Source organism: Rattus rattus, chromosome 11 (genome assembly GCF_011064425.1).
Source record: "Rattus rattus isolate New Zealand chromosome 11, Rrattus_CSIRO_v1, whole genome shotgun sequence".
NCBI classification, from domain to species: domain Eukaryota; kingdom Metazoa; phylum Chordata; class Mammalia; order Rodentia; family Muridae; genus Rattus; species Rattus rattus.
The window spans coordinates 96,838,850-96,864,791 of NC_046164.1; the positions used below are offsets into that span (position 1 = coordinate 96,838,850).

Sequence of the window (25,942 nt, forward strand, 5' to 3'; positions counted from 1 at the left end):
CACCCCTCTTGTTCATGCAGCCACCTCATCAGCTTATAACTTACTTGCTCAAGGCAGTGTAGTTACAAGTGCCATGTTACCGCTGCACTTTTCCCTTCGAACACTGCTCTTCGGGCCATCAGTAGCCCCGTGAAAGCAGGGACCCTGTCAAGCTTTTTATAAACAGTGTCTACATAAAAATGAATGAAAGCATGCACTATCAACTAATTTCTTTCTGTAGCCCTTTTAAAGAGAAAACATCCAAAATTTTGTTTTATTTTTAAATTTATTTATTTTGGTTATTTGAGACAGATTCATGTAACCTAGGCTGGCCTCCAATTTGCTCTGACACTGGAAAGGACCAAGAGCTCCTGATCCTCCTCCTTCAGCATCCTAGCATGGGTGCTAGGATTATAGGCATGCACCGCCATACCTCTTGCCCTTTACCTGTTTAATAATAGTTCACAGTTGCATTTTGAAAACCAAGTATTTGCTTGAAACTAATAGTCTTTAAGGATTAAATAATTTATTTTTAAGAAAATTTGGGTTTCTGTTTTGCTAGTTTTTCACATTACTTATTAATAACTTCTTCTTTAAGTTTCTCTGCAAGCAATCGCCTCTTTAGTAAAGTTTGTTTCTCCTCTGCTGTCATTTCTGGCTTCTCTGTCATTTCCTTGAAGACAAAAAAGAAATGGCTACAATTAGCTTCCATATGTCTAAAATTCTCAACATACTTCAAAACAACAAAGATTAAAGGCATTTTCAGTAAAACTAAAAGTTAACAGCCAAGTTTCTTCAAGTTTCTTGAATCTCTTGGAGAAGCATCGGGAAGGTGTGGATGGGGTATGGACAGACCATTGCAAACATTTCAGATGGCTGAAGACACAAAAATACCCTAAGAGCTCAACAAGGGAAGTCAACAAAAATGTATAATGAAATGATTATTTCTACATCACAAAATTTTCATCTAAACTCCCGAGAGAAGACTTAGTTGTTAGACTAGCTCATAGTTAATTTGAGTACATCAAACAATTCATTGGAGGCTTTCTTGCACAAACAACCTCTTCCCATGGTCTGCATAGTCACTATACTAAAACTAGCCGTACCTCCACCTCCCTGGTAGGCTTTCCTTTTTGCTCAGTATTCTGGATCTGCTTTGCCCTCATATCCTTTCTCATGGACATCAGCTTATCTCTCTTCTGCTTGAGATAGTGCTCTCGTTGACGTAACTCTTCTGTTCCAAGTGCTGACAAATTCTGGTTCAGATAAGAGAAGGGATTGTCTATATTCAACTCCACAAAACACATGACCAAGACATCTAAGTTCCAAGATCCTAACAAAGACAAGTGTGTGACCTTGCATGGTTCCAGGTGCCTTGCTCAAAGTAAAGCAGCTTTCACTTACTGCTATTGGTCCTTCCATGCTTGCATGCTCCAAGCCAGGGATCTTCAGACCTTTCTGTGTGAGTGAGGAAGTTTCAGGCAACAACTCCATCTTTCTTGCCAAGGGTTGTACTGACTGATTAGTAAAATGCACTTTAACTTCTAGTGGTAAACAATGAGATCAATTAAGATCTTATAACTTATTAATTCTTATAAATATATAAGAACCACCATTTAGGCAATACATCAGTACTTCATAATTCAAACAGCACACTGATCCCTTACAAATAACATCTTTGGTTTCCAAACTTGCTTCTAAGTATGTGACTGTACATTTCAAGAACAACTTTAAAGCAGATTTTTTTTTAATTAGGTGTCAACAGAAACAGCTTGGTTGTGATAATATACTGAAAGTAACTACCAATGTACAGAAAAAAAAAAGTAAACATTTCTAAAGCAGAAACTTCAAAGCATTTGCAATATAAGCATTGTGTACTGTGAGATCTATGCCAAAAGTATGATTAACAGTTGAGTTGCTTCTGTAGTCTATTTTCTATTAGAAAATTAGGTGATTAAATAAGACTGGCAGGAGGACACAGAGTTAAGTTTCTGGCCACTCAGCATGATGAGATATATAGATATATAAGTTTGATCTCAGGATCTTCAGGAAAAAAGGATAGAACCAACTCCTGCAACTTGTTCTCTGCCCACATGCACACGTGGACAGTGGCATTCTCTCACACACACACACACAAGTAAATCCTTTTTAAGGGCCTGGGGCTTAGGAGATGTTTCAGTGAGAAAAGTTCTTGTTGTGAGCCATGAAAACCTATTTTGGATCCACCACACATTTAAAAAGCTAAGCTTAGCTGAGGACATCAACCACCAAGACAAATGGATCTTGGGAGCTTGCTGGTCTGCCCGCCTCGCCAGTCCAGGTTTAATGAAAGACCCGGCCTTAAACAACGTGATAAGCAACAGAGGAAGACACTTGATCTCAACCTCTGCCTTCTACATGTGCAGGCATGAATAAGCACTCACATGGCACACAGATTGCATAAGTCACACATGCACACCAAAAATTAAAATATAAAAACATTTTTAATTTACATGGTCTGCAAAAGGAAACAGTGAGACAAGGAAAGACTTAAAATGATACAAATAAGTAAAATCGTGAGGGAAGACCATGGTACACACCTCACAGGATTAACAATCCTTCCAGGTGTGTAAAACCAGAAAAGAAATTTGACAAGGACCACTGCTGCAGCCCAAAAAGAGCAGATTGGCTACACTGCAAGAAGACTGAAGAAAACTGTTGGAAAGTAGAGAAAGTCTCCATGAAAAGGTGAGTTGGAGCTGGCACTTCCATACAATCTAGGCAAGGACCAAAGAACCTAATGAGTTAAAATAAATTGTTGCTCACATTCAGATTCAGTTAAAATGGCCATTCATGGAACCACAGAACTGGAGAAGGTAGGTGCTCATGAATGTGAACATGTCTACTCAATTCATGGACTCACACACTCACACACTCACACACTTTGAATGTATTAGATGTGGACATACATGCTCTGAAGCCTGGTTTTTAAAGAATGGATCAGAAAGTCTAATGAAATAATCAACCCATCTCTGGCAACTTCATCAAAGAACAAATCTAATTATTAATTTTAGTAGTAACCAAGGGAAGACGTAAACAATGGAAAAAAATGCAAATCCAACAATTCTTTTCAAATTAGGACTTTTCACTAGGGTACCATCACCTTACATGAAGTGATCCACAGAACATCAGATATGCCAGTTTTACAAAGTAAATGTAAAAAGCCAGGTGTGGTGGTGGCCTGTGTCTTAGGCTAAAGCAGGTAGATCTGAGTTCAAGGCCAGCCAGTAGAGAAGAAATAGCATTTGGGATCAGAAGTCATAATTTTACCACTTAAGAGCTCAGAAATCTTGTTAAGTCACGTTCTTAAATTTCTAATTTAGAAAAAAGGAAAAAGTAATGCGCAAGACCTCTACCTCACATTTGTTATCTTTTCAGTTGAGAAAATATTTAAAACCATGGAAACCCATGACACAATGAAATGAATTCATGATCATGACTCAATTCTATTGCAGTTCTCCTATACAATATTCAAATCAAACTCTTTAAAGCAGATATGTACATATCAACAAGTTCATCTAGCATTTTCTTTACATACATAATTTCTAGTTAAACATCTAGAAAAATGGCTGCCTCTTATTATGTAGTTCTCCCTTAGAGTAATTTTTTATAAAGTAATTCTTAATATTATCCTACCAAGTTGTGCTTCCAGCACACAGTATAAATTTATTATATGCTATGACATTGTATAAAAGCTCCCTCAAAGACAACTGCTTACTACTGTCTAGATTGCAGGCTTCACTTAGAAATGTGGAAATGACACTTCAGGCTGTTATTTCCTACCTACAAACAGACTAAACGTGGGAAGAACTTTGAGTACAAACACATTCTGAAGCATGGCATTCTCAGTGTTAAACCTCAGCACACCTCAAGCTTACCTGAGGACTGCTGTACAAAGTGCTCACCATCCCCTTGGGAGTTAGTCAGTTTTGCAGTTTCGCTAGTGTATATGGGCGGTTCTTCCATTTTACCCTCTGATGACTTCCGGATTCCACAACACAATTTTAAAAGGAAAAAAATTGATGTTAGCCTATTCAGTAGATGTTATTTAAAAACATTACTGTCACTGAACTACATAATGAACAGGAGATTCTATTTTCCCATTTTAAAGATTTACATTTAACATCTTATAGCTCCTTTAATTTTTTTTTAGATTTTTATGTGTATTTTGTCTACGTGTGTGTGTGTGTGTGTGAAAATATATATATATATATAAAACCACTGATTTACAATTTTTCCAAATAAAATATACCATGAACTTTGTGGCTGATAAAGCCACAAGTTCATTTATTTCATTACCAAAATGCAAGTATTAAATGAAGTATTAATTTCATCTTGGAAATAAACTAATTTTAATTAGTTTTATTTTAATTCTTTTTTCATTAAAAATATAAGAAAACAAAATCATTTTTAGCTCTTTAGATGACTCACAGATCTCTAAATCTTAGTCCCCTGGTTACTGTGTAACAGATAATTGAGGTTCATTATGTCAGCATATGTACTTTCATGCTTTTAAATTTCATAATAAAGTTCTCATATGAAAATAAATGTGTACCCCTAGAGTGTGATAGTCAAGAAACAATATTTACATATAAAATGGAAGTTAAAATTGTGTCTTCTCATAATTTTACACTCATTTCCCTCATATAATTTTACATTTAAAAAATAATATTCCAGGAATTTTCTTCTTCTATTTACTAAAAATGTACTCAAAAATATAAAAATCTAACACCCGAAAGCATCCCTTCTCTCTACATTGGGTAAAATGGAGTAAGGCAAGTTTTTGTAGGACAGTGTGGGATACAAGGATGTATTGTAGCTTTAGAAGGACAGAGAAAAGGAAATGACTTGTTAGTGGTTTGTGTTAGTTAGGTCTCCTTTTCCCTTCAGAGATACTGGAGAGAATATGAGAGGCAGAGAGCCAGAAAGCAGGCAGCACAGGGTGAGCCTCATCTTCTACCTGTTAACCTATCCACAGTCATAGTTCATATTTAACCTATCCTTGGACAAAACGGGAATCACAGAACTGACTCTTGATAGAAGCACGTAGACCATTGGCTGTGACCCTGCAGAACTGACTCTTAAAAGAAGCACGTAGACCATTGGCTGTGACCCTGCTTCATTCATGATGAAGCCTGGAGGTCGCCAGTGCTGAAAGCCATGCCTGCTATTTCAATAGAATAAAGGGTCAAGATAACAGGGAAAGTACAAGTCTCTTAATTTTCTTTGCATACAGGAAACTACGGGATTTACTTTTCTTTGGTAGAGTGAACATAGATAAATCAGAACTCTAAAGAGTAGGAGGGGCTTGTGGTGGTTTAAATAATAATGGCCCCCATAGGCTCTCATGTTTGAATGCTGGGTTCCCATTTGGTGGCTTTACTGGAGGAGATGTCACTTAGGGTAGGCCCAGTCTTGTTCCCTGCCTGCTGCCTAAGTTCAGCTACTGCTGAGGCACTATGCCAATCTGCCTGCCTGATGCCATGCCCCCCACCATGATGGTCACAGACCCACCCTGAGATTGTAAACAAAGCCCCAATTAAATGCTTTCTTTTATAAGTTGCCTTAGTCATGGCTGTCTCTTCACAGCAAAAGAATAGCAATGAAGACAAGCTCTAGTGGAGGGCTACAATGAACTTTATAAAGAATTCTCTAGTATATGAATGATACTATCATTTTTGATATGATACTCTGGGCCTTTACCATGAAATGTAACGAATAGGTTGCTCAACTACTATAAAGTGAACAAATTTAAACTAATAGAATTCTGAATTTGGATGTGGGGAAAAGACTAGAGATTGACCTCGTTGACCTCAAGACACATAGATTAGGTATAATCTCTGTCACTGAGCTACATCCCTAGCATCAGTATTACTTTATAAAAATGTATAAAATATGCCCTTGTAAGAAAGTATGTATTGAGCCAGGCATGCTGGTAAACACCTTTAATCCCAGCACTTGGGAGGCAGGGGTATGCAGATCTGCAAGTTAAGTGCCATCTAGGGCTACATAGTAAGACCCTGTCTCAAAAGCAAAAATAAACAAAACATAAGGTATCATTTTCTTACCCAGATGTGATCTCTGAAAGCTGCAATACTGACCTACCAGTCAGGATAAGCACTCTGGTAAAACAGAGGAGGGAATACATGCCTGGTACAATAAATCTCATCAAAAGCCCATAGCTGGGGAGGTTCTGGGCTGGGGAACCTACTAGTGTCTTCCTGCTAAATGGACAAATTGTCAAATACAGCACAGGTAAATGCTGCTCTCAGTCTCACAAGTGTTTTGTTTTTTGTTTTGTTTTTTAAGGATTTATCTTGATTTTACATGTGTGAGTATTTTGCCTGCAAGTATATGTGTGTATGTATGTATGTATGTATGTATACTGCGTGCACTCCTGTTATCCATGGAGGTCAGAAGAGGATGCCAGAAGAGATTCCCTAAAACTGAGGTCACCAATATAAGCCACAAATGGTTCTAGGAACTGAACTTGGGAAGTCTGTCAGAGGAACCACTGAGCCATCTCTCATGCCCTGGTTCTTTCTGCAAATACAGTACTTGATATAGAAGCACATGACCAGTCTAAGTACTGAGAATAAGTGACTGTCAAGTGTTCAACCTGAAACAGGATACCTATATCATACTGCCAACTCCATCTCAAGGCTCAAAATGTAAGAAATGGAGAACGGGAGGAGTGTTGGGAAACTGTCTTCTGGATATAACATGGCTGCTGCATGCAGGAACTCAAGTCTTGCACAAGAATAATTCGATATCCCAGCATGCAAAAGGCAAAGGCTCATGAGGACTGGCCCTAAGTGAAGAACTACTGGCAGTTAATGACTGCCAGGTGTCCTTTACCCCATTGGTGCTCATGAGGACTGGCCCTAAGTGAAGACTAAGTTAATGACTGCCAGGTGTCCTTTCCCCCATTGGTGCTCATGAGGACTGGCCCTAAGTGAAGAACTATTGGCAGTTAATGACTGCCAGGTGTCCTTTCTCCCACTGGTGTAGGAGCCCTTGATCACACCAACGATCATGTAAGCAGTCCTAATTAATTACCCTCAGGCAAGTAAGGGGGCTTGTTAGGAAGAAGGGGTTTAGAGGGAAAGGGTCAAAGAAGATAAGGAAGTGAATATGACCAAAGTGCATTATGTACATGGGTGAAATTGTCAAACAAGTCAACTCTTTTTAAAAAGGACTGGGAAAGACTGCCCAGTGAGTAGTTATTGCCACACAACATGAGGACCAGAACTCTCATCCCCCAAACAACACTTATAAGTCACACAGGCACACAGGCAGCTAACATTTAATCCCTCAATAGAAGATGGAGGAGGTATTCCCCCAGCAAACGGGATCTGGGCTCAGCAAGAGACCCTGCCTGAAGATAATGTAGAGAGTTTGAAGAGGCCATCTGACATCAGCACATAAACACACACACACACACACACACACAGAGTTACAAGCATGTGTGCTCACACATGTAAACATTCATACATCCACACAAGACACACACAGAACCTGCACAGACCAAAAGTTAAAAGGATGAAAGTTTAAACTCTGACTTTCCAAGGAAATCTGACTACTCTGAGGTGTTCTATAGAAGCTTAAATGTTCACAGTAGAAGACAAATGTAAACTTAGTGAGAGGCAAATGGCAGTGAGATACAGTTCTGCTGCATTTACATCCCATAAGCACCTGCTTTTTTCGTTTCCTTTCCTCCTCCTGGTCATATTCTTCTTTTGATTTTCTGAAATATAAAAAAAGTTTAAAAGTAAATGTTTTGTTTTGTTGAAACAGGGTCTCCCTATGGCCCTGACTGTACTAGAACTCCCGATGTAGATCAGCCTGGCCTTGAACTCACATTGATCCACCTGCATCTGCCACCCAAGTGCTGGAATTACAGGTATGCACCCCCACTAACTGGCTAAAGAGTAAGTCTTCTTCTTCATCAAAGAACAAATATGCAGCATGTTAACCTGGCGTTATAGTATAGGCAAGGAGTTTTACCACAAAGATAGGGACAAGCCATCTGTACAACCCTGCTGTACAGTGAGCTGCAACAGACAGCAAATATCAATAGACTGTACAGTTCACCTTCTGAATTCTAGCTGAACAACAACCAACAAACATCCTGAACCCTCTTTCTTACATTAGCATACAAGTGAATGGTCTAAAACCACATTTCAATGGCAAACTCCATTAGGAAAGATTCATTCTAGCCAGAAGTAGTAGGGACATGCCTATAAATCCCAATACTTGGAAGGCAGAAACAGAAGGTTCCAGAATTTAAGGTCATCCTCAGCTATAGTGAGTTCAAGGTCAGCCTGGTCTATAGGCAGTCAATGCAACCAGTCAAAACACAGTGACTACAGGCATCCTCTTCTTCTAAGCCAAACACAGTCTCACAGATTTAAAGATTGCATGCTACTATGACACTTCCCTTCCAAAATCCCACAAAGGGAAATTAAGCTTACTAGCCTTTCTTGGTTAAAGGGTGACACACCCCATACCAAGCATCTGCTTGAAATGAAGAAGTGATTGGCGAGTACTTATCTGAGCTCAACCCTTGTACTCACTCCTCAGCTGCAGTTGAAACAGATAGGTCAGATGCCCAGCCTCCTGCTTGGCAACACCAGCATGAGTAGCCTCTAATATTGAGATACAGCAGACAGGGAGAGCTCTGCTCAACTTAGTTCAGGTCAATATCAATATCTAGTACTCTTCCCCATCAATCATGGCCTCTATTAGAGGTTTTTTTTTTTTCCATTGGTGGCTAGTCCCTTAATCCTATGATAAAGGATATGTGGGGGTGAAGATAGGGAAATCCTCTCCATTGGACTGATCTAGGATAAGTGAGATGAAAATATTTTTCTCTCAATTAAATATAATACAAATTGGACATCAAACATAAAGATCTAAAATGCTCTAAAATAAGAAAACATTAGCACATCAGCAGAATGTTCAAAAGATTTCAGATTTTCTGGCTAGGGTTGCTTATCTGTGAGCTGTGCAAGTATTCCAAAATCTGAAACATTCAGTCCTAAACATTTGAATAAGGGTCACTCAAGCTGTGTATACATAGCTTTTAAAAAATCATTTTGTTGGTCTTGCTGGTTGGTAGTATTTTCTAGGGAAAAGTTCATATACATTCTGATCATATACAACAATACTAACAGTTCATTTGAAAACACATACCTGAGGACCTCTCTTAGAATTTTCATCTCTTCTTGTTCAAGATCACTGACCACATCTGCACCGTCAGTTAAGCAGTCAGGTAACACACCTATTCAAAGCAAAATACCATGTGGAAGACCATCAACTTAACTGAAAACACTCTTTTCACTGTTATGGTCCATGGGGTACAAATTGGTATAGGATGTATCATTTTTAAAAAAACTGCAAGCCTTATCTTTTCTTTTTTTTTTTTTTTTTTTTTTTTAAGATTTATTTATTATATATAAGTACACAGTATCTGTCTTCAGATACACCATAAAAGGGCATCAAATCTCTTTACAGATTGTTGTGAGCCACCATGTGGTTGCTGGGAATTGAACTCATGACCTCTGGAAGAGCAGTCGGGTGCTCTTAACCGCTGAGCCATCTCTCCAGTCCAAGCCTTATATTATCTTCTGTTTAACAAATTTTGGGGGCTAAGCCCAAATCTAAAACCAGTCTTGATTTTAGCTAGAACTACCTCTCAGTAATAACTTGTGTTTATTATCTAAAATTGCAATGACTGAAACCAATATATTGCTCAGTGGCTGAGCCCTTAAAAAGCACTCATGGCCCATGGGCTCAATTCCCAGGACCAGAACAAAAAAACAAACAAAGAGCTGGAGTGATCGAGCCATAGCTGAGCAGGTAAAGACCCTTGCACCAAGCCTAACGACCTGAGCTTGAGTCTCTAACAGTTTTCTTTGATCACCACATCATGGAGGCACCCATGTTTTCTCTATCTAGCAACCAATCTATTTCTATTTCTCACACACACAATTAATTTAAAAAAGGTTTTTAACTTGAGAAAACTGTATGGCAATACAATAAGAATAATAGACATTATGGTCTTCCACTGTCACACTGCATCTGAGGATATCCTCCTGATACCACTTAGCCAGAGTTAACAGCATGCTTTAAAGGTGAGCCTTAAGTGAGAAGAGAGCTTCACTAAAGGGTGACTGATGTTCTCCACTTGAACTACGATGACAGTGAAAAGTCCCTACTTACTATGTGCAATGACAGCATGTGCTAAACTTGTGCTGAACATAAAGATCAATGATACTATCTCTGCTCTTGAAGCATGTTCAGTATTGACAATTGCTTTCAGTCACAATTGTGCCAACCTCCGCCCCACACTCCCCTCACCCCTGAAAACACAAATTCACAGGAAGTAATTTTAACTGCTTTAACTGATTTGTACCTCCCTGTTTAGGCAGGCTGGTTACGAGTGTTCTCCATGTTCTACAGCTCTAGCAGAGTGCACCTTCTTTTACCCTCCATTTCTTCATGCAAATGCATATGCAATGGGAATCTGGACTAGCTCTAAAGTAGTTTTATCATTGTAATTTCCTTGATGTTCACGTGCATTTTGGACTAAACATTGTACTAAGTTAAGAGCAGTCATTTGTAAAGAAGCAGCAGAAAAATACATGTACACTTCACCTGGAAACCACAGCACAGCATCACACAGAAAAGTCACACCTGTAAACTCATCACTCGGAACCATTATTTTGCTCAGCCAAATCATTTTCCTCCTAGCAACCTTTCTATGGAGAATCAAAAGCAGCAAGGAACAACACAACTGTATGAAATTCTTTAAACCATCAAAATTGCATTTTCTCCAAATCATTTGAGAACAAAAATCCAGAAAGCCTTTGAATTTTTCTTACAAGACATAAAATTTCCAAATCCTTGGATGCAAATGTTAGTTTAAATTTAGACATAGGGCAAACTGTCCCGTGTTGTGGGCTGACAGCAGTAATTATTCCACATCATCCACCCCTTTTCCAGTAAAGGCAGATTCCATGCAGTCATCAGGCTGCCATCACTGAGAGAAGACTGGTACCTGATTAGGTCCAGCTATCACAATGCTCTCCTCCCTTCCAGTTTAAGGCAAGTGACCCATCCTGAGCAATAGGGCCTGAGCAAAGCTCTTAGAAACATTCCTTTCCTCACAAAACACTGAGTCTGCATTGGAAGCAGAAGCAAAGAGGCTGGGGATATCAGAGCATAAATATGTCAAGGGTCAGAGGCCTTGAAAACGTCACTGAGCACCAGAGTGATCAGTTCTGGACTTGTCTTCCTCATTTGGACTTCTTCATGTGAGAGACTGTGCTAGATATTTTATAACAACCTGACACAGGCTAGAGCTGACTAAGAGGAAGGAGCTTCAATTGAGAAAATGCGTCCATAAGACCTGGCTGTAGGGCACTTTCTTAATGGGTGCCATCTGTGGGCTGGTGTTCTATAAGAAAGCAGGCTGAGTAATCAGCACCCTCCATGGCCTCTGCATCACTCCTGCCCCCAGGTCCCTGACTTCCCTTGATGATGAGCAGAGTTCTGGAATCACAGGCTGAATGAACCCTTTCCTCTTCAACTTGCTTGTTCACATGTTTCATCACAGCAATCGTAACCCTGATTAACAAGACAGAAGCTGATGTCTAACTGCTCGACCATTTTCACTAGAGTGCACTATTCTTGGCAATTTGAAGCATGCAGTGAAATACAAACTGCAGAAGTATTTGTTCTTTTTATAAAAATCAAGTTTCCTTAAATGACAAACTGGAAAACTACAGTCCACTGGTCAGGTTCACTGTTTCTTTTATAAGCCTTATCTTCTCAAAACAAGCCTTACAAATGTAAAGCAGTTATCTCACAGAGCAAATTAAAGCATAGTTTCAGGGAGTACTGAGAAGAGAGGACTTCACAAAACAAAGAATGGAAGAATAACAAAAAAAAGACACTCCTCCAAATGTATTTACTTCGAAGTAACCACATTGTATCATACTCTTCAGGGTCAAGGTAGTCTCTTAATAATAGACTCTAGCTCTATGACTTCCTACAGTGAAATGAGTTTAACTTTAAAGCACAGCTAAGGTAGTGGCTGGCTCCAAACGGTAAGGCTCTACTCACATGGCCAAAAATCTACAACATTTTGATATTTGTCTCATATCCACAGAATCCCTATTTGTTGGGCTGGTGAGATGGCTCAGGGACCTAAGTTTTATTCCTAGGACACATTGCTGGAAGCTGTCCTCTGAGCAACATATGTGCAACACAGCACAAGTGTTCCTTCCCCCAAAATAAAAGCACACCCTAGTTATTGCACATTCCACACCCTTAAGATTAAAACCGCACTAAAGCTATTAAATAGCTCCCATACCTTCAGGAAACCATTAAAGAAGGAAACAAGCTTGCTGCCAGACTAGTAAAGTGCTGGCCCCTATTGTGGACAGGATCAACAGCTCCAGCAACACCTGGAAACCTGTTAAAGACACAGATGACTATGTCCCACCCCAGACCCATGATGGCTGACCCAATGCTTACTGACACCAGAGAACCATTTCCTACTAAGGTCTTAATAGTGACAAGCAGAAGAGTAGTCACCTGCTCATAACAGTAACAACAGACACTCCAGACACTAAACTTAACTAGCACAATGGCTGAGCAGAAAAGTAAGCTCTCACAAAACTAAAGCATCAGTAAATCAAATTGTCTTCTTTGAGATGCCATATGCTAAATTAGGAAATTTATATTCTTAAATCTTTTACAAAGACTTTCACATTTGAAACAAATGCATAAAAGGTAGCCAACTATTTTAAGACTGTTAGAAAAAAAATCAAACTTCAGAAACAAATTCAGTTAGTACTTAGATTCCTAACTTCAGTATTTTACCATTTCTCTCCTGGATTATTCGGATGGCTTGAAGCTGCATTTCAATGTTCTTCTGGACCATCATTGCTTTAAAGATAGTAAAATCTTCTGCTGCCAACACAGGCTGCAAAATGGCCTGTGGGAGGAAGTCTGGAGGTTAAATGATTTAAGTTTGGAAACTGTTTAACCCACATTCAAATTATTTCCACTGAAAAGCAGCATATTAATTCATGGATGTTACATCATCATGATGGTTAGGTGACTCAAATAGACAATCTTAAGATTGAAATACACAACAAAGGGTTTCATTATGTAGCCTCAAACTCCTAATTCTCCTGCCTTGGCCTCCTAAGTGTTGGAATTACAGGGTGCATAGCTATACCCTGCTATGATTTTGTTTTTAAGCCTTTAAAATAGGGTTCTCAGGAGCTACCTCACTCAACCTGCAAGTCTCCAGGAGTGAGACAGGTAGGCTCCTTCTCCAAACCAGGTAATGTTAAATGGAAAACAAGATCATCTGGTTTGAGTTTTAAAGCCCAATTATATCCTATCTCCTGAAATTTACTTTGGGTTTGATTCAGGAAATAAACAAAAATTAGAGTCTTATAAGAAAAAAAATATATATGTCAGAGATTATATTAGATTAGGAATTGTGAAACGTATAGTAAGTGAAGAATAAAAGCGAGGCTGGAGTGATGGCTGGGTAACAAAGATCACTGCCCTTGCAGAGCACCAGGTCCGATCCCTGGCACCCACACGGTGGTGGCTCACAGCATCTGTAACTCAACCTGAGGGCATCAGGTATACATGTGGTACACAGACATACAGACAGACAGAACACCCGTACACATAAAGTAAAAATAAATCTGTAAAAATAATACAAGTATCTATCAGTAGATTACATATATAAATATTTCCTTAACTAGTAACGTTACACATTGCCAAGAACAAACCAGTTCCTAAGCTAATTAACGAGCAGAATAAAAGTGAAGTGCATGGAAATACCCAAAGGAAGCACCCAGGTCTTGTCTTGTCTTAGCAGAATTTAACTGTCAGCTCTACCTGAGATGAATGGAAAAGCTGACCACACAAAATCATGCAGAAGTAACCAAGAAGGTACTGTTTCCTAGAAGGAAAAGGCGATGTTCTTACAAAGAACACCGACAAGACACCTCATCAAAGAATTCCACTTGAAACAGATGAGCCCTTCCTCTAGCAGCCAAACCAGCTCAACACATTCTAGATGTGCAGTATAACAAGGGTAAAGGCAAGAGTGGTTCTCAGAGGCACCTTCAAGGAGTACACTATGAAGAAAAATATAAAATACTTCCTTAAATTCTGCTGAGGTTTTCAGGGATCTCAAGGCAGGGAATGGCAAACTTGAACTGAGAGTGCTAAAACCAATATGGGCAGCTTCTGTCTGAATCCCCTTTTGGGGGTTGGGCATCCTGGCCTAATACTAACAACAAGTACTTTATCTAACTTTTAAAATGGCATTGCTATTCTATCGAACTTTTGGCCATTTGAAACAGGGTCTCACTTTGTAGCCTAGGTTGGCCTCAAACTCAATTATAATTTGCCTCCTGAGACAAAGTATTGGGATTACAGGTCTGAGCCACCACACCCAACTATGGGCACTGCTATTGATAGCAATATGTCGTACAAATTTTCTTAAAGATTGAATTTGTACTTGTGACCTTTGACCCTACTTAATAAATCCAAGAAAAATGATTGTTAATAAAGCATCTTCCTGAGCCCTGTTTTAGACATTAAAAACTATATAAGCTTTACAGGATGTGTGCCCACATATCTCCACAGAGTAACTCTTAAAGCATTAAGGTTTAAGAAACATTGGCATATCACGGAAGGAAAAGAAGCTTGATATCAAAAGCCTACATCTGATTTAACTATAGACACTAGTGGATCTGTGACCCTGGATATCATTTAATCCTTAGCATCAATAAAAATAACACAGGATTTATGTAGTGTTTCATGGACTCTAGGATTCTGAAAAGTAGTAAAATAGGACATTGCTTTATATATCACTTAGAAAAAAACTACCAGTTAAATAACACATTATGCAAAACAATCTTGTTTTAAATATATTATGATATAAAAATGTGTCTCTGGGGCCTAGAGAGATGGCTCCACAAGTAAGAGTATCCAGGTTCAATTCCAACCATCCATATTATAGTTAACACCATCTGTGAGTCCAGTTCCAGTGCATCCAATGCCCTCTTCTAGCCTCTGCAGGCACTATACACACAGTACACATAATCTTTTTTAAAACATTTGCTTCTGAATAAAACAAATATAGTAATAACTAATTCACAAATATTAAATGAATTAAGTAACATTTTATAATCTGAACAGTAAGCATAAAAGGAATTGTTCTGGTCTTTTTTAAAGTGTTATTTTCATTATTTGTAACTCTGTGAATGTGAGAGCCCCTGGAGCTGGAGTCATAGTTGTTGTAAGCCACCTAATGTGAATGCTGGGAACAGAATTCATGTCCTCGAAAAGAGCTCTCTGCTGAGCCAGTGTTCTGGTTCTTTAAATGCTTGTTGAAATTGATGGACTGTTGACCCAGCTAAGAAAAAAGGCAATCTGGGCTACATAGTGACTTTGAGGCCAGCTTAGACTACTCCAGACCCTATCTCAAGAAAACAAAAGGAAAACAAAAACCACAGCTAACACCATACTTTAAAATTCCCAGTATGATCAGATATAAAAAAAAAAAAAAATGTAAGAAGAACTATCACTGTTCAACTACAAACATTCAAAGAATGAAGAAATAGGTAACAACTTTGTGGCCAAACTTGATGACCACAGTTGGCCAAGACTCACAGTATGATGATAAGATGATATAAATAGATAAATCTATTCATCATGCCTACTTAAAAGATTAATCAGTCAGACAATAGTGACACATGCCTCTAATCCCAGCACCCAGAAGGCAGAGGCAAAAGAATCTCTGTGAGTTCAAGGTCAGCCTTGAGTAAGTTTATGGAATAAGTTCCAGAACAGCCAGGGCTCTACAGAGAAAAACCAAAATGAAGAAAAAGAAAAAGAAAAGAGGAGGGAAAAGAGAAGGAGGAGGAGGAAGAAAGACAAAAGAAAAATAATTAGTAACTATATAAAACAGAAAGGTCAAGATGAGTTCAAAACCAAATCCCACCTAACATATGAGCGAGAGATTATACTACTGCTCGACAATCTCTTATAGAATACTGAGGCAGAGAGAATACATAGTAACTCATCTCCTGAGGCCAATACTACCCTAATCCCAAAATCAGACAAAGACTTTACAAGAAAGGAAAAACTAAAAGTCAGGGATGAAAATATGCCCAAAAGAATTTTAGCAAACTGATTTCAACAATGTATAAAAAGAATTATATAACATAACAACCTGGGATTTTTTTCTAATTATTCGAAGTAGATCAACATTTGAAAATAACTCACTATATCAGAGATTAACAGACTGGAGACTGCCACTGACCCTATCAATAAACATAGAAAAGAGCTTCTGCAGTTCGTGAGATGGTTCAGTGGTTAAGAACACTGGCTACTCCTCCAGAGGTCCTGAGTTCAATTCCCAGCAACCACATGGTGGCTCAAGACAAAGGGATCTGATGTCCTCTTCTGGCAAGTAGGTATACATGCAGACACAGCACTCCTACATAAAATTTGACAACCATTTGTATATTTAAAAATAGCAAAATCTTCTCAGTAAAGTTCCTCACCCTTATAAAGATAACCTATTTTCAAGATTTATTTTTTAAAAAAAGTATGTGTGTACACACCTGTGTAAATTCATGAGCATTATATCCATACAGACGCCTGTGGAGGCCAGAAAAGTGTGGCTCATATCCCCTAGAACTAGAGTTATAGACAGCTATGAGCCACTTTAACTGAATGATGGGGACCAAATCTGGGGCCGTTGCAATAGCAGTAAATTCTCTGAACAGCTGAGCCATCTCTTCAGGACCTAAGACATCTAAACACAGTTTGGTAGTGAATGCCTGTAATCCCAACTCTTGGCATGTACAGGCAAGACCATAAGGAGTTCAAGACCAGTCTGGGCTACATAGTGGGGCTAAGGTCAATCTAGGCTACTCAAGACCCTACCTCAACAGGGAAAAAAGACAGAGATCTTTCCCACAAAGATCAGAAATAAGGCAAAGATGACTTACTCACAATTCCCATTCATGGCTAATGAAATAAGTTTGGTTTTTGGTTTTGGTTTTGGTTTTAACCAGTTGGAAAGGAAGAAGTAACACTCATTTTGTTTGGGGCTGGAGAGATGGCTCTGCGGTTAAAAGCGATTGCTGCTCTTCCAGAGAACCCACGTTCAATTCCCAGCACCTATCTATAACTGCAAACGTGTATAATCCCAGCTCTAGGAGCTCCAACACCTCAGCCTCTGAGACAGTTGGACTTGGTGTACAGACACACATAGTTAAAGGTAATTAATAAAAAAAATTAAACCCAAATCAAACCAAACATTTACTGTTAGTAAAACATTAAAAAATTACTTTAAAACAATTCTTTGACTGGGGATAGCTCAGTTGGTAGGGTACTTATTTAGCATGTAAAAACCCACAGGTGACAGTCTCCAATCTCAGCACTTGGGAGGTGGAAGCAAAGGGATCAAGTTCAAGGTCATTTCCAGCTACACTGTGAACTGGAGACCAGCCTGGGATACATGAGAGCTTACTTGCAACGATGGAAAACACTCAGGCCTAGAGAGAAAACTCAATGAGTAAGAGCACTGTCAGATTCAGACTGGGTTCCCAGAACGCACACAGCACCTCTGAACTTATCACTCCAGTCCTAGGAATCTGATGCCCTCCTCTCGACTCCATGGACACAAGCCATGCACATGGTGCACACATATACATGCAAGCAAAAACAGTCACACAAGAACAGAAATTCAAAAGCAGAAAAGTCATGTGCCATGCATATAACTTTTCGTTTGTTAAGTACAAGAGCAGGTTTGCATATTAATAGGATGGGTGTGCTTATTTTACAAAAAAGAACCAATTACTGCTGAATGATACCAGAGGACATACAACTTCAGGTTTTTTTCAGAATTGATGAAAATTCTGATTTTATAATCATCAATGCTCAGAATACCACTCCACATAAGTAGTACAAATGGTGAAAGCACCATTAGGCCCTATTTCAGAAGTTATTGGAAAATCTGTCCTAATTTCAAGCCAAAATTCATTCAACAACATTTTGTTGAAATTTAAAACTGCAACTCTAATAGCAATTTTTAAAATCAAACATTCTAAAACAATAAACTCTGAAGATACACTAATTTGATATTTGCTGAGAAATGACAATAAGAAAATAGTATCTTTTCTCTATGAAGTATTCTGCTTCTCTAAGCACACTGAGCTTCTACTGACAGTAAAGACACCACAATCCATAACATGTAATAGTCTTCAGCTTGGCCAGGGTGTTTGAAGCAGTCAGTGTCTGTGATGACGCACAGCCTCACACAAAGTACAAAGTCAGCATTTTCATGTTTAGAACCCTGGTTGCAGTAAAGCCTTCTTCTACAGCACAGGTCCACACAGCCATAAACACTTCAGTTTAGAGACCTTTAATACTGACATTTCAACACCCTCCACAACCAGCTACATAGGTCTTAACCCACTGCCAGTTTCTTCTATGGCCAAACAGAACCCAAGCCTTGAATACATACATAACTAACGTAAACGCCTCTAATAGTTACAGACCACATGCTATGGCTTCCAGTTTAGTGTTTTCAGGGGACGGCACAGTGTGTGAACAAGTGGATCTCTGATTCTTGTACCAATTCTTGGGCTCTTTTCCTTCTGTTGAATTTTCTTGTCCAACTTGGATGTGATAGTTTCTGTTTTCTTATTATATTTTATTTTCTTATATTTCTTTAAAAAAGAAAGAAGGGAAGGAAGGAAGAAAGGGAGGGAAGGAGGGAGGGAGGGAGGAAGGAAGGAAGGAAGGAAGGAAGGAAGGATGGAAGGAAGGAAGGAAGGACGGACGGATGGACCCAGCCACTAGGGTGAATGTGAACTGGAGAGGGAACATCAGTTTCCCCCAGAAGATCAACTAACACTGGATCAACCATGCCAGGACAGGAGTAGCTGACCAACAACACATAATGAACTCCACAGGTTTTCTGTGTGTGCTTTCATTTGATTAGAGGTTTAGGGATGGGGAGGGGGTTGTTGGTTTGTTTTCCTTCTTGGTGTAGTTTTATTTTGTTTTCTTGGTTTTGGGGGTTTGTTGTTTTGAGGGGCTTTTGTTTTTTTGAGAAAGAACTTAAATTGGGTAGATAGGAAGGGAGAGGAACTGGAAGGACTTGGGAGAGGGGAAAAATAAGATCAAAATATATTTAAATTTAAAATTGCCTTAAATAATAAAAAAATTAATTTTAAAATGCTATGAAATAGTTTTAAAAAGAAAAGAAAAGTTATTGTCAAGAGACAGGGACTAGGCCAGAAGAGGAAATATTCGGAGTCAGACACTTTATATTCTATGATAATGTGATGGTGGACATATGAACAGTATATGGCAAAACTACAGTTACAGAACACAAAGTGTGAAATAATGTATCAATCTTGGTTCCATAGTATGTCAAACATATTACACTAATATAAGATCTTAAGAACTGAAACTCCATTCAATTTTCTATAAACCTAAAATTGATCTAAAAATGGTCTACTTTTTATATTAATTAGCACTCATATATAATATATATAACAGTGTTTGTTATGTATGCTTTTGGAAATTAAGTGATAATATTATATATAATGTATATATTATATATTCTTAATAATGTCAATTATTAAAATTAAGCATAACCTTCCCAAATAATATTGAAATGCTTTTGCAAGTATTAGTTTCCATCTGACAAAAGTAAATCAACTTAAACATCAAAACAAACTTCTATTTTTTGCTATATAGAAGTTCCTGGTTTTTGCTATACTAAGCTTGTTTATAGTCTTTTTATGCATGCACACACACACACACACACAAACACATAGACACACACACACACACTCACAAAATCACTAGTTTTTACAAGTTCCACATAACAGAAAAGCAAGCTGTTAAAGGTGAGCTGGATAAAGCACTCTTGCAGTCTGATGACCTAAGTTCAATCTCTGGGCCAGCGTGGTCGGAGAACTGACTCCACCAAGTCCTTCTACGACCTCCACTTACACGTGAGCATGTACTTGCCTCTGCCTCCAGAGTGCCAGGATTAAAGGTGTGGGCCACCACCTCCTGGCTGTTTGGGTTTTTTGGTGGGGGAGGAAGGGGAGTGTTGTGTACCTGTGCATGCTTCTGTTTTTGTTACTGTACCACCTCACCTGGTACAGTGCTTGCTATTCTTGCTGCTTTAATACATAAGCATGCCAGGACCATGGGCCAGGCCTAATCATGTTGACATGAACCAAAAGCATTCTTCTGCAAGTCCCCCTTAGCAGTGCAATTCAACGAAAATTTAGAAAATTAATACCAGATCAACCAAAACAAAAAATACTTCCTAAACTACTCATGTTCCTTGAGTGGATTTTAGGCACCCAGATTGACACACTAGAACTCACTTTCTGATTTCCTGTGTGACTGGGAGGCACTCATCACAGTGCTCCTCCAAGATGTATTTCAGGAGGACTGACAGCTCAGTGCTGAGTCACTGCTGCCAGTCAGCAGCAGGTGACTGAGTCTGTTCTGCAGAGAATAATGCTGACTAGTCCACAGAGGATTGATGAACCCATGACCCTGGCCTGTCAGCACACTGCTAATCAACCACCAAAAATAGCCACAGCTAATTAAGAAGTGCTTCAATTTACTCAGAGACCGCTTAACACCCAACAGGCATTAGACTAAAAGTTTGACATACATCATCTCTTAAGGTTCACAAAAATCCTTCAAAGGAAATATTACTGCAAATGTTGTATCCTGAATCTTTCAGTACTGGCTGGAAGATAATGGGCAAAGAAGTTTTGCATTTATACTTTTTTAATTCCTTTGGGCTAAGAAGAGAATAGTAGAGCACTGGGAGGGGGCAGTACATTTTAGATTAAGGGGTGGCATGGTGGTTTGAATATGCTTGGTCCAGGGAGTGGCACTATTGTCTGGCCTTGTTGCAAGAAGTGTGTCACTGTGGGGATGACCTTAAAGAGCTTCCTCCTAGCCGCCTGAGGATGCCAGTCTCTTCCTCATTACTTTCAGATCAAGGCTCCTCCAGCAGCATGTCTGTCATGCTGCCTTGCTTCCTGCCATGATGATAATGGGTTCAACTTCTGAAAGTGTAAACCAGCCCCAATTACATGTTGCTGCCTTGGCCATGGTGTCTCTTCACAGCAATGGAAACTCTGAGTAAAACAGTATAAGCAGGGCTGGAGAGATGGCTCAGTGGTTAAGAGCACTGACTGCTCTTCCAGAGGTCCTGAGTTCAAATCCCAGCAACCACATAGTGGCTCACAACCATCTGTAATGGGATCTGATGTCCTCTTCTGGTGTGTCTAAAGATAGCTACAGTGTACTTACACATAATAGATAAATCTTTAAAAAGAAATAGTATAAACAAAGGCAGGTGCATACGTGCTTATGAGGGGCCTGGATGGATGACAGTACATGACATATTGAAGAATTATAAAAGGGCGAAGCTGAAAATAGAGCCTAGGGTAGCAACCCTCATTGACTATTTTGCTAAACAAATATAGTCTATTTCCTAGAAGACAGGAAGTAAAGCAAGCTAGGGCATAGATGTGGACTGCCTAGGATGTACACTCCTACAGCAGTGTCTACTTCCTACTTCTCTACTTTACTTTCTTCATTGATAGGCTGAAGCTAAATAGTGCCAAGAAGATAAAGTGAGATAACATCAACAAGGTGTCTAAAGTGTCAACTGGAGAAGTGAGCAAGGTGATTGATCCTTGTAATCTCAAACCTGCAAGGGCAAAACAGGAAAAGTATGAGTTCAGGACCAAACCCAAACAATGGGTTTGAAGCTGACCTGGGTTACAGGGCAAGTCCCTGTCTCAAAATAAACAAACAAACAAATATGTTTAAAAAACCTATCAATTCACAAGAATGCTCAATAAGCATTTTTTTTTTAATAACGTACCTACTAGCCACTCACCCCAGTTTTATGACGAGGTGGAGAGATGGTTCAGGAGTTAAGAGCACTTGCTGCTCCTGTAGAAGTCCCAGGTTCAGTCCCAGTATCCAAATGGCAGCTCACAGCTAGCCCTAACTCCACTTCCAGAGAGTCCAAAGCCCCCTTCTGGCCTTCACAGACACCAGGCATGCACACAGTGTGCATACATACATGGAGGTAAAACACCAATTCACATAAAAATAAACAAAAGTAGTTCCACAAGGAGGCCCCAGAACTAGAGACTGCACATTTGCTACAAATAGAGAAAAGGCAATGACAGAATTATCAGGGTCCTACAGGAATGAAACCGCACATGGATAAACTGTGTGATCTCCCAACTCTGGAATCAGAAAGCTTATTTTTAATTCCATATTATTTCTTAAAGTGGTTATGGATGAACATGGCAGGTGACTGTCTCCACCTCACACAATGTCTAATAGCTCTTATAGCTCCACAATCAAACATATTTAATTTGAAGAAAGCCGTGGGATTTTTGTTACATCTCAATATTAACAGAGTAACACAAAAGCTAACACCTGTGATGTGCGCGTCTTTGCCAGAGGGGAAGTGCATGCTTCTTGAAACTGATCTTCATTAATTCCAATTTCTTTGAGGTAACTTTCTAACAGCTTTTCAACCTAAAAGGAAAAGAATTAACCTTTATAATGTACAAAGGAAAATTCTAAATGTCATTCTGCCTGTTTAAAATGCTCTTTGGACTAGCATTATACAAGCCACAGAACTAATAATGTCTTTCAAGAATAAATTAACAACGAGAAGCTTTTTGTTTTCTTGCCAAGAATCACATGAAGCTTAATTACCTCTACTAGAGGACAGCCAGAATTATGAAGGTGAACATGGTATGACTCCATGAGAAGACCACTGCCTTTTTAAAAGTATTCAGAGGCTCTTAAGTAAGGGAGTACAAGCACTGGCCTAGAGGCCCCAGCTAAATAAAAATTTGAAAGTGAAACACCCCCATAGCTTACAGTCATTACTTACTCATTACAGTCATTACATCATTACTTAGAGTCTAAAACAGAAGAGACAGAAAACCATCTGAGAAGATGGTCGGGGAAATGACAAGTGTGAGGGAAGAAACTGTTAGCTCTGCTGGGCAGGAAGAACTCCTACATGGAAGGCTGCAGGGTGGGTGGCACCTAAGAACGTCTGTCCAGGTCCAGAAGACCCAGGTTCAATTCTCAGCACTCACATGGAAGCGGGTTCCAAGGAACCCAAAGCCCTCTTTTGACTACTGTGAGCACAGGCACATACATAGTACATATACATGCAGGCAGCAAACACCTATACACATAAAATAAATAAACCTCAAATACAATTTCAAAGAATTTTAATTTAAAAAAACAATTTTTTTACAATCTCCAAATCAATGAGGAGCCAGTGTAGTGGCACACACCACACTGTCCCAGCACTGGGGAGCACAGACACATAGGTCTCTGTGTGATCTAGGCCAGCCTGATCTGCACAGTGAGTTCCAGGCCAGCCATGACAGCCAGCCCTCTCAAACAACAAAAGTCAAGGGAATACTCACCAGCTCTTTGTACTCTTGATGGATTTCTGTATAGGTCAACTTGCTTTCTTCTTCATCATCAAAAACTACATTTATCAGAAAATGATAGAACGGTGTGAAAGAACAAATCATTTAAATACAGGTATAAAATATAAATATAAAAATATTACAAATGGCCTGCTCTCCCCTTCCACCATGCGGGCAGTGGGTTGACTCAAGTCATCATGTTTGCCAACAAACACTCTTGCCCCAGTGCCTTTATTTTTAAAAGTTATATACTTGACAATGTACTGTTTACATGTGTGCCTTCTATGGTAGGCTGTAAAGTTTCCAAGGATAGCATTTCTATCCCTAGGGTCGGGTCTAAGGTAACTCAGTGAATACTGAAACGCTGATATCACAGAGCTGTCTAACCTGACCTTTGAGTATCCTGAGGCAGCCCCACATCAGTGGAGGATGAAGTTATTCCAAGTTTCCTGACATCACTTGTCTTTACTTTGTATTTGTTCTCTGTGACACTCCACATGCATTCAATACAAACTCTTTTCAGTTCTGAAACCACAACATTGTGGTGCGTTTTCTAAGCCCTAGCTTTGCTTCTCTGTGAAAATGCACAGAGTTGTTATTACCAGGATGTAGCCACTCTTGACACTGTGGATAGAAGCCAAACCATTTCTATGCCCCACACGATTTCTATGCAGGATTTAGTCGCAATGACAGATGAAAATCAGTGGGTGACACAATCCCTCCTTCAGGAGGTCAGGCTCTTCCCATGCTTCATCAACCTTTTAACAGCCTTTAACTCTAAATTCTACAGAGGAACACATGTTAATTGCTTTGCTTTCCAAATCTTCTTAAAAGTTGCCTGCCAAAACACTTAACTGTTTGAATTTTAATAGTTAGAATAAAATAAAAGGTTCACTGATCAAACAAAATTCTTTCTTTACTAGATCCATAGAATCTTGGGTTCAAGAGAAGCCTTGCAAGACAATTCAGGATAAGAACCCTCTGTTAGCTGAATCTCAGACAAACTGCATTGCAGTACAATCTCTGTCAGATGTGTTCAGATACTTCGAAAGGCTGGAAACCCATCACCTTTCAAGCAGGCCGACTCATCCTGCAAAACTGTATACAAGATTTCCTTCCCTCTGAAGCTTGCATTCACTCACCCAACTCTATCGCACTGATCTTTACAAAGAAGTCTAGTCCCTCTAACTTGAGACACAAGTTCCGATGATGGATATTGCTACCCTCCAAGTATTGCCTAGGCAAATAACCACGAGAAAGGTTGGATAGGACATTGTCTGTGATTGAGATGAACTCAGATACGAACAGTATATGAACCGATCACAAAGCATTGATGCCGATCCTTCAAAAGAATTCCACATTTGTATATCTCGTTTGTTTAGAAAAGTCTTCCTCCCAATCGCCTGCTTTGGTCCTGCCGGGGTAATCAAATGTCCTTCTTTGCAGATAAAACGGCCAGAGTGAATTTGTTTTCATTTCATAGACTGAGTCCACAGGGAGACATCTCACGGCTCAGAAGCAACTCGAAGAAAAACAACGCTTCTCCCAAATAACTGGAGAAGATGCTGGTTACCCAAACGGTCCTCTTGAGAGGGATAGAAAGATGCGGGGTGAAGTGACAAGCTGAACAAGGGATTAAACTCTACTGTGTTCAGGACAAGCGCTCAGGGCAAGGTGAGTGAGAGGTCTTGGTGCGCACTTTCGTGGTCTGCAAACGAACGCCCTACTAGGGAAGGGGTGTATGCAATTCCTTCTACAAAACTGTCCTAGGCCCCGCAGGCAGACAGTAATATTCGGCTTGTTCGGGGTCTAGTTCTTACCTTCGCATTTCTGCTCCACAAAGTCTAAGATAGGTATAGACCAATCCGGGCCCCTCAGGAACCCAGCGATGCTCTCCACCACCCATTCCACTTCGTCCTCTTCTTCCGCAGCCATCCCGCTCGCACCGGGCGACGCGGACGCCTAGGCCGGATTCCCCCGGCCCAGTCTGGCCTTTCGGCCGCAGGAAGCGACTGGGAATGCGGGCAACACGGTCCCCGCAATCGCCTGGCCCCGGGGTTAGACACTACAAACCAGTTAACGTAAAATGGTCGCTATGACAACATACGTAGCGGTCCGGAAGTGAGGCCCGAGTCCTGAGCTCCTAGAGAGGGGCGGGGGCATAGGAACGTTTCCTATTGGCTGGAAGAGAAGGAGGGGCAAACGATAGCCCTCCGCTCATTGGCCTGGAGTTGCTAGGCTGAAAGCAGAAGTGCAGGTATTGGCTACTGCGCCTGGAGACGGCGTTCGCGCTCCCGCGTGCGCGCCGCCCGTCTTAAAATGGCGTGCCGAGGGCG

The 25,942-nt window shown here is 39.8% G+C and overlaps 1 protein-coding gene across 2 annotated transcripts; it reads right to left on the reverse strand.

Moving 5' to 3' along the window:
* Window positions 1-256: 256 nt before the first annotated feature.
* On the reverse strand, window positions 257-25,731 carry Cfap36 (cilia and flagella associated protein 36). Of its 2 annotated transcripts, XM_032916021.1 has the most exons (10): window positions 25,427-25,731; window positions 23,601-23,665; window positions 22,585-22,686; window positions 12,910-13,024; window positions 9,214-9,301; window positions 7,714-7,765; window positions 3,897-3,999; window positions 1,384-1,523; window positions 1,086-1,235; window positions 257-652 (listed from the first exon to the last, which is right to left on the reverse strand). In XM_032916021.1, exons 1-10 carry the CDS (start codon window positions 25,539-25,541, stop codon window positions 551-553), a joined length of 1,032 nt encoding a protein of 343 aa, XP_032771912.1. In that variant the 5' UTR covers window positions 25,542-25,731; the 3' UTR covers window positions 257-550. The 2 variants fall into 2 exon arrangements, with proteins under 2 accessions (XP_032771912.1, XP_032771913.1); XM_032916022.1 differs by lacking the exon at window positions 22,585-22,686.
* Between the last annotated feature and the right edge of the window lie 211 nt (window positions 25,732-25,942).

Coding starts and splice junctions, on each gene's coding strand:
- Cfap36 (XM_032916021.1), bottom strand. CDS start 25,541: ATGGCTGCGGAAGAAGAGGACGAAGTGGAATGGGTGGTGGAGAGCATC. Junction 22,687..23,600: donor ATCAAGAGTACAAAGAGCTG/GTGAGTATTCCC, acceptor TTTTCCTTTTAG/GTTGAAAAGCTGTTAGAAAG. Junction 4,000..7,713: donor AAAGGAAACGAAAAAAGCAG/GTGCTTATGGGA, acceptor GGAATCCGGAAG/TCATCAGAGGGTAAAATGGA.